This window comes from Nestor notabilis, unplaced genomic scaffold (assembly GCF_000696875.1).
Source record: "Nestor notabilis isolate BGI_N333 unplaced genomic scaffold, ASM69687v1 scaffold33500, whole genome shotgun sequence".
NCBI lineage: Eukaryota > Metazoa > Chordata > Aves > Psittaciformes > Psittacidae > Nestor > Nestor notabilis.
Window position 1 is genome coordinate 692 of NW_009911220.1, and position 9,090 is coordinate 9,781.

Genomic DNA, 9,090 nt, shown 5'->3' on the forward strand with positions numbered 1-9,090 from the left:
GTGCTACCTGTTTATCTCGGTAACACTTATTACTGGAGAAAGGAGTAAGTGGGGAGAATAGCTCCTCTTTCTCTCATTTAGAGGCAGTGTATGCCAGTAGCAATGCTTCAGAACAGTCTTTCCTTATGCAGAATTCTGCAAAATAGAAGATGTCTAACTAGTAGAAGACTTTTTTTCATTATATGAGTAACAGAGTTTCCAAAGGGTCAGCATTAGTGAATGTAAATTCTACTCTTTGTCAAAGAGTTGGAAGACGACCAAACTGAGAGTGAGGGTATAATTTGGTCTTTCCCCCCTACCCCCCCCCCTTCTGTATTAGCAGGCATATAAGAAACAATTTAATCCTCATTACATTTTAAAGACTAAGCTGCAGTTGCTCAGAAGCTGTTCAATTATTCCTTCTGCTGGAGTAAACTTCAGTCAAAGGAGGAGGCTAGGTGTCTGGGGTTGGTTTCCACGTTAACATCTGGCTTTGCTGGTGCTTGAGTCAAAGCTCACAATTGTCTCCCTTCTTCTTTACCTTCAACTTCCCCTCCTCTCTTCCCTCACCCCTCCCAAACCACGTAGTTGGTGTAGTTTAGCTGCTGGTGCATCTTTGGGGTGGAGCCTCAGTTTTACTCCTTTTCACCTATAAAAAATAAGAAAATAAGTTTTGTTCCCTGCACTCCCTACCCAGTTTGGGATCAGATGATGCGTGTAGCTCACAGCGGAGAGTAAGCTGATTTTTCATACTGCCTTATTTCCTTGAACAGCCATGCTATGTTATCTTTCATCTCTTTATGCTCTCTGTAGTGTATGTCTTGTAACCTTTTTCCTTTTGACACAGAATTCGGGTTTTGTCCTAAGTCCTTTCTATATAATGATGATCTTATTTACAGGCAAAGTACTTCAACTTTCTGACTTTCTCGGTAGCCAGCATGGTAGCAAGCATTTGTAACATCTCAGTGATGTGCTTTTCAGCTTTTCCAAGAAGGAGGAACAACGGAATTCAGAAGAAAAACTTCTCTAGGGTGACAAGCTTGGCAGCTAACTGGAATGTTGGAGCTCAGAGCTGCTTTGTCAAACACAAAAATCAAAATAAAAAGGGTTATAAAAATGAAGTGACTTAACTTCTCTGGGACGAGTGGGAAGAGGACACCAAAAAGCAAAACTAGAGCAGTTAAGCAGTAATGCAAACACTACCATATGAGTTGTATTTGGGGAAATTGCAAAGAATTATTATATAAAAGGTTTTCGTAGTGTGAGCACACAGTGATGTTACAGTTTGGCTAGAAGAAGCTATCTGTCCAATCTCATTCAGTTTCTGTGTTTCTGAACTGTTGTATGTTTTTTAATAATCTGTACAGTTTAAAGAGAAGATATTTCATGTCCTAAATCCAGCAATAAACAAAGGTATAAAAATTTAACTGATGTGGTTCCTGATATCATGCAGAATGACATTATAAGAAAGAAATTCCAGAATAACAAAATGAGAACTGGTCTTCCTGTGCTTACCTGGTATTACCTTATCATTAACATGCTAGGTTGTGATCTTAGAAACTTGTTAAATATGGATATTTGTGATTTCTGGCATTGGCAAATCCATTTTCTTCCCTTCCTTGCAGTTGATTAAACGTGCAAAGTATTCTGAAGTATTTCCTGAAATGTGTAATCTCGTGATTGTGGATGAACTGTTAACATAAGTCTAAAAACCTTTTGCTATGTTGAACAATTTACATAAAATTGGAGTTTAAACTGATAGAATAAATTACACTTGTGAATGTAACTTAAGAGTATCATTTACTGTATGAGCCTACATGTGTTTGGAAACATTGCTGCCTTCTCTGGTAGAGAAAGGTTTTGAGGTTTTTATTATAATATGCGATATTTCCGTTCTTTGGTAGAATAAAATACATTTATCTTTCTTTCATACTACGAACAAGTGAATTGTACCTGCAGTTTCAGGTTTCACTGCTGTGTTGCCAGAGGAAAATGTATTTTTTGTCTCCTAAGTAGTAGACAGGTGTTGAGTAGACATCAAAGTGATTTATTTGTAGGAAAGATTCCCTTTTAAAGTTGTCTGGCACAGTAGAATCTTGATAGGAATTAGGAGTCTATAATATAGAATATGTTCTCGATTTAAAGAGGTGAATATAAAATCCCCATATATCACTCTCTGTTTCAGAGCAAAATATAAAGCACCTCAATGTAAAACACCTCAGGAAAAATACACTGCTGTTCTGAAGCTATTCCAGATCAGTGTCTGACAGTGACACCATTGTCTCAATTTCTCACTGGCCTGCAGCTTGTCTGCACAGAGCAGAGCAGTGTGCTAAATGTTCAGCACAATTCTGGGGGTTGCACAAGTATGGCTTCATCAACCATATTTAACAACCAGTGCCTACAATTACAGAGCAAGTTAGTATAGGAGTGGATTTTATTCTTCTCCTGGTTTAGTTTGACAGTAGTTGTTTCACTACTGTCAATAATCTGAGTCTTCCATGGGGGTAAAAAAAAAAAAACAACAGGTGGACTTGAAATTTGTAGTTGTTTTTAACAAGAAAATGAGCCAAACAGCATTCACCAGATACAAAGGAGAACCAGTTTTAACTGGATTTCAGATTTGGTTTGGGGAAAAACTGTGGAGACCAGAAACAGGTTATTTTAATTGTGACTATGTCTCAGAACATCTCACACTTTGAGGAACTCTACAAGTGGTAAAACCAGTGAGATTACACACACCCACAGTAGTTTAAATATACAAAAAGGTGCACAAGGCAGCTAACTAGTGATATTTGGTCCATAAAAAGAGAAACTTGGCTTTCTTTCAGAGGTTTGTTTTTTTTTTTTCTTAACCTAACACTTTGAGGCTATGTATCTACATTTCATATTAACAGTGAAGTTTGGTTAGAATGAAGTGTTCTCAGCTTCAGCCTGTTTTGCAGTTGAGATGACATGAAGGGCCTTCTTTAGAGGAGATAACACACACAATTTTCACAACCTGAAGCAAAATCCTTCTTGTAACTTACTTTTTTTCATCCAGAAAGCATGAGCAGCTGGATGGGGGCGTGCAGAGTGAGAGGAGTTTGGAACAGAATGTCTTAAGCATGTAAATGGTCATATTTGTGAGCAAGAAACAGCAGTCTCTTTCTGAGAAGGTTAGAATACAGATTCTATACCAAGTGTTTTACAACATTCAAAACAAGAAAAGTCATGCAAAGGTAAAATGTAAAAAACCAAAGATCCTTAGTAAAACACTGCCCCATTTTAAATATGAGTAAAATTTGGACGACGAGTGAAGACACCAGATGGTGGACATTCTCAGGAGTAATAGCCCTCTGTTTTGCTGTTGGCTTTTCAACAATGGGAATTTTCTTACCATATAAGAAACTTGCTTGTTGTCTCTACCATTGCTTGGGGGGTGTTTATGATGTACCATAAAAATGGAATGAGCACATAGGTTTGTGTGCATATTAAATTCCATTTGTAAAACTGAAGTCTCAAAAGGAGGTTCTGATAGAGTAACGTGTCAGTGCTTTGACTTGCTTAGCATAGTCTTCATTCTGTTTTTTATTCTGCCACCCCATGGGCCAATATCTGTTTAACCACTTGATAGCTGTGAACACTGTTAATGAAATTAATGGTAAGTTTTTATCTTTGTTGATATTTCAAACTTACTAATTTTCATTGAATGCTTACCCAATGTCTTCTGGAGAGCCACTATATTTGTAAGAGAAAGTGTGCATTAAATTATAAAGATGGCTGTAAAAAAAGCTGTTGCTGGTAGACAAATAAATAGTGAATCTTGCACCAACTGTTGCCTCTGTGTTAGCGGAAGCAATTGTAAACTTTCTAATCACAGTTTATCTGTGTGTATGTTTGAGAGTGCTAAGACAGGGAAGCCTTTTCAGTCTGTAGCTAAACTGATAGCAGATCTGGTGAGGTAGTATTAAACCATTATATGTAACTGTTAAAACAATACGAATGGACCATAAATCTTGAATACAGGTATTACTAATAAACACTGATGTAAATGGCTCAATAAGCAGATGAAGTGCCAAATACCTGTATCTTAATTTACCATATGGAGGAAATGGGAAAGCAGGCATCCCAGAGTAAAATTACTCCTTGCCTGTATGTTTGTAGAAAAATACTGTAGTTATTCAGCTTTATAATATTAAGTGGTTAATGTAGAGAAGTTCAAATTAATGTGAATAAAATTTAAAAGTACAAAACTATACAGATTTTAAGAAATGACATCTATATAGGGCATTTGTACTGTCTATAGTTAATAGTTTATATGCCCTTAAAACAGGTTGTGGAATACAAGCCAACCATATACTTGTTATTAGGCCTATTTTAACTGAATTCAAATCCAGCCATTTCTGTCCTTGTCATTCTTTTATCTCCATGAACAAATGGCATTCTTAGCTCTTACTTTGTAACATCACTATTGAACACACTGGGTTATTCTTCAGATTTATTGCTGTTTTGTTAATTTTGTCATCTATTCCTTTCTTTTTGGAATAACAGATAATAGAGAATAGCTGGCTTGTGTACTTGGTCTTGTGACAAAAGTGTGTGTACTGAAATTCAGCGATTTTTTTTTTTTTTTTTTGTCTTTTAATCTTCAGATTTCCTGTTTAAATTCTTGGTCATAGGAAATGCTGGAACTGGAAAATCCTGTTTACTACACCAATTTATTGAAAAGAAATGTAAGTATATGTGAGCATGGTAAAGAGTTCTCCATTGCTTTGTACCAGAGATGAAGGCTCTGCCTACATGAGTATCTATTCTTTGTATGGAAGTTCCTGTAATTCTTTTCCTTGTATGGGTGAAGATTTTGACTGAGAATTATGTTCACAACCATGCTGTAATCCTTATTGCTCACTGCCTCTAATCAAAAGCCTGATACTGACCAGTATTCCCTCTTACTCTCAAATAAATATAACAGTATGTTGATGAAAATACAGACTTAATTTTTTGTGATAATTGTATCTTGCAGCTATAAGCTTCCCTAGGTGTATAGTGGAGACTTGGCTTTTCTAGAAAAAATACTAAGTAGATGAAAGAAAAGTTGAATTGCTTGAGTAGATTTAGAAAGCCTGCAGTCTCTTTCTAAATAAATAGATACTCTGTGTTCTTTGTTAAGGACTGTGTTTTATGATAAATACTGGTAAAGAGACTCCATTGTAAATGTTAGTGCATTTAGCATCATGATTAAAGAAAAATAAGCATTTTTAGAATCCTTTGTAAATCTAAGGTGACTGTTATCTTTTGCAACCGAATGGTAATTTACTCTATCTCTTGAGGAGTAGCTCTAGGATAAGAATGTGTAATCACTAAAGAACATGGCATGATACTATGATTGATCTTCAACTGAGAATCTGTGATAGCAACAGTGTACATAAAACAAGGATCTTCATGCTTTAAAGAAGTAGCTCTTGCTTATTCATGGGAAGACTGTGTCCTTGTGTGTTCTGCCATTCCATGAATTTTAATTTTAAATGGCACTGAAATATCAGAAAACACGATGAGGAAAAAAAAGTGTACAAAAGTTACCTTGCCATCTATTAACGTGACCTGGGAATGATTTAATTAAGGCAGCCATTTCTAACAGTAATTTTGAATTGAATTAACTCTTCAAATTTGCAAGAACATTTCTGCATGGTGGCAGTAGAATTCTGAGTGGCACTGAATTTGGTGGCTCGGGAAGCAGTTTGTAATTGGAGCACTGAGAAGTTTTGATTTTACATCAGTTGGATTATGTAAAACCTATTTATTCACTCTAAATAAATTTTGCTTTCTTTTTTTTTTTTTTTTAGTCAAGGATGACTCAAATCATACTATAGGAGTGGAATTTGGTTCGAAGATCATAAATGTTGGTGGTAAATATGTAAAACTGCAGATATGGGATACAGCAGGACAAGAAAGATTCAGGTACCCTTTTCAATCATTTTCTTAAGTGTTCATTAGTGAAATGTTGATGTTGGTATTGTGTATTATTTATGCCTACTTACAAGTAGGACATAATGACATAGATCCCTTGATTTCTGTAAAACAATGCTGTCTTGCACATCTGAGGTTCTGCCCTTTCTTTTCTTGGGTATTTTCTGTGGTGGTTAAGGTACATGAACAGAACACGTGGCTAAAAGCTTGTTCACCAGCCAAGGTCCGAATAGAACAGTGTGTGCTTAACACTTGTGTTTAGAAGACCTACTGGTGGGAAGAAGAAAATGCCAGGAAGTTGTAAGCTGTTTAAAATCTGCATGAGAACAAATTCATGGTGTAATATTACTTTATTAGAAGGAATAAAGTCAGTTGTCAAGTTCATGTTGCTAAATACACTTCCAGCAAGGTAGAGATCTTTTACACAGCTTTTTCTTTAAGAAACTTATTTGTCAGCATAGATCCACCAGTGTAGTTTTAATGCTGTATTTTGAATGTTATACATCTGAGGAATAGATCAAACTCTGTGAAGTTTGAAGTATTCCTGAGTACATTCACCATCGGATAGAACATCAGGTTTTATATTTTTGGGGTGTGGGTGTGAGGTTTCTTTGGCTGGGGGGCAGGTAGTGGTTAACAAAGGTGAGCATGATGGTGGAAGTCTGAGTAATGGGCAGCAATCCAAGTAAATGTCCTCTATTAGGCAAGTTCTTTAAAGACATTTGTGGGTGAGTGAAGCTGGGCGGTGCTATATAGTCTCTATTAATGAGATATCTTTGGTGCATTGGCCTGATATCCTAGGATTCAGAGGAGTTTGGAGGCTATGTACTTTCAAAAGCTTGTGCAAATTCTGCTCTTTCAAGTTGTCCTGCTTTCAGCTGGGATAGAGTTAATTTTCTTCCCAGTAGCTGGTGCAGTGCTGTAGTTTGGCTTTAGTCTGAGAACAATGCTGATAACACACCAATGTTTTAGTTGTTGCTAAGTGGCACTTAGCCTGATCAAGGACTACTCAATTTCCCGTGATCTGCCCCTGAGGAGGGGCGCAAGGAGCAGGGACACCTGAACCGAACTAGTTCAGAGTAGTCACAGGCTCGCAGGTTTTTTACCCCCCTCCCTGTTTCCTTTTTATAATATATCTAATTGTTTTCTTTTTAAGGCTATCACACATCTAGGTACTTAGCAGGGTTTTTTTTCTTCTTCTGCAACCTTTTGAAGGATGCTTTGTTTTGCTTTCCTTGCCTTTTTCTCTTAATGAGTCTTAAGTTGTTCAATTACAGCTACTTTGCTCATTCTCTCCTCACTGCTGAGAGTTCAAACACAAGTTAATTACACTGGTTTTATGCCACATCCCAGTTCTGTATCAGGCCATGCAGTATGATAATATGTGTAGCTTCAGCAGCACACAGGTCATAATGGACTTTGAGAATCCCTGTACAGCTATATTTAGTGAAAGTGCTTTGTCAAAAGTCTAGTTATAAATAGTCTGCTGCTGCACAGCTGATGTTTTCTGAAAAACAGTTTATTTAAACTATGTAAATGAGAAATGTGTTTCATAATACAGATTGTATTATGTTAACCCAGATTTGAAACAGTGAAGTTTTTATGGAAATGTACATCTGTAATTCTGTTTCAGGTCTGTAACAAGGAGTTACTATAGAGGAGCTGCAGGTGCTTTGCTTGTCTATGATATAACCAGGTAAGTAAGGTAGCAACTCTTCTGCCTATAGACTACCAGATACTATTAATGCATAATGATTCCTCCCCAGGTATGTGATTCTGTAACGACAGGAAGAAGTATAAAAAGTACTTCTGGTTTAGTGTGTATTTAAGTTTTGGAACTTGCCTATGTGAGATATTGTGAATGTCATAAATGTAAACAGTCTCAAAGGGTTAGACAAATACCTGGGAGTTGGCCCATCAGTAGATGGTCTGATCATGGTGGACTACATGCAACCACTGGCTCAGGAAGCCTTGCAACAGAAACTAAGAGCAGGCTTGTGTACCACTTTAACCAAGGTAATACACTGTTTATTGGTATTAGTAGTTATTGGTATAACAGGTCATTCTCTGGAGAAGCTAGCTCTACTTCACGTTTCTTAACTGTAGCCTGAAAGCCTGAAATGAAAATTCTGTTCATTTGTGTATCTTTTAATATTTTAATAGAGGCAGCCAATAGAATACCTTACATATTGCCAGCTTTTTTCCTTGCCACTGTAGACTAATACTTGTCAGATAAGTTTTGTATTCATTAAAGATGATTTGCTAGATCTGTTGCCTTTTTTTGTCCTGTGAGTGGACTGCTCTCCTCTGAACAGTCTTTGAAATCTGTGATTTGTGATTAAGGTCAGTTGGACTCATCTTGTCAGTCTTACTGCTTGAAAGCTTTATCTCTGACCACTGCTGCAATGACCAATGGTGTGTGCAGGGTAACTGCCTGGTATATTATTGGTCTTGACACAGATGTGAAAGTTCAGGCATTCAATTCTACACGAGCATAGTAAATCCTTACAATCCCACCTGAAACTTAAGTGTCAGTCAAATTTCATGTTAAACAATAACTCATTCTGTTATCCCAGAATTTCATGCACAAAAGGCTGAAACTAGATTGGTGCTTAAAATCATAGCTTTTCACATTACCTGAGTATTTAATAATTATGTGTATTGATTTCTATATTGTGGTCCATTTAATTTTGCTTTTTAAAAACTAAGTTTTTGAATAGTTTCATGATGGAACTTGATACTTTTCCCAGTTCATAGCTGACGTATTGAGCTGTGTAGATGACGTGCCTGACTAGCAGCTGTTTGTTATTTGCCACAAATACAGATTTGCCTTCCTGAGTTTTAGTGAAATGTGAGTTCACTAAATAGTGATCTGTTCACAAGAAATGAGTGTTTTCTAATAAAGAATGTTATTTTCCACATAGCCGGGAAACGTACAATGCCCTTACTAATTGGTTGACGGATGCAAGAATGTTAGCAAGTCAGAATATTGTGATAATACTGTGTGGAAACAAAAAGGATCTTGATGCAGATCGTGAAGTTACCTTTTTAGAAGCATCCCGGTTTGCACAAGAAAATGGTAAGTAGTACAAAATCTTCGTGTAGCATTCAAAGATTCATAATACTTAAAATTGTATAATATATACAAAATATAATTTTATT

General features: G+C 36.5%; 1 protein-coding gene across 1 annotated transcript; it reads left to right on the top strand.

The window, feature by feature from the left end:
• Nucleotides 1-3,564: 3,564 nt before the first annotated feature.
• On the top strand, nt 3,565-9,061 carry LOC104400736 (ras-related protein Rab-4A-like; the record flags this gene model as incomplete). Its single annotated transcript, XM_010013736.1, is given in 6 exon segments — nt 3,565-3,622; nt 4,614-4,694; nt 5,805-5,919; nt 7,562-7,624; nt 8,853-9,008; nt 9,010-9,061. Coding segments are annotated over 6 exon segments (525 nt in total), but the record flags the coding sequence as incomplete, so codon positions are not given.
• Between the last annotated feature and the right edge of the window lie 29 nt (nt 9,062-9,090).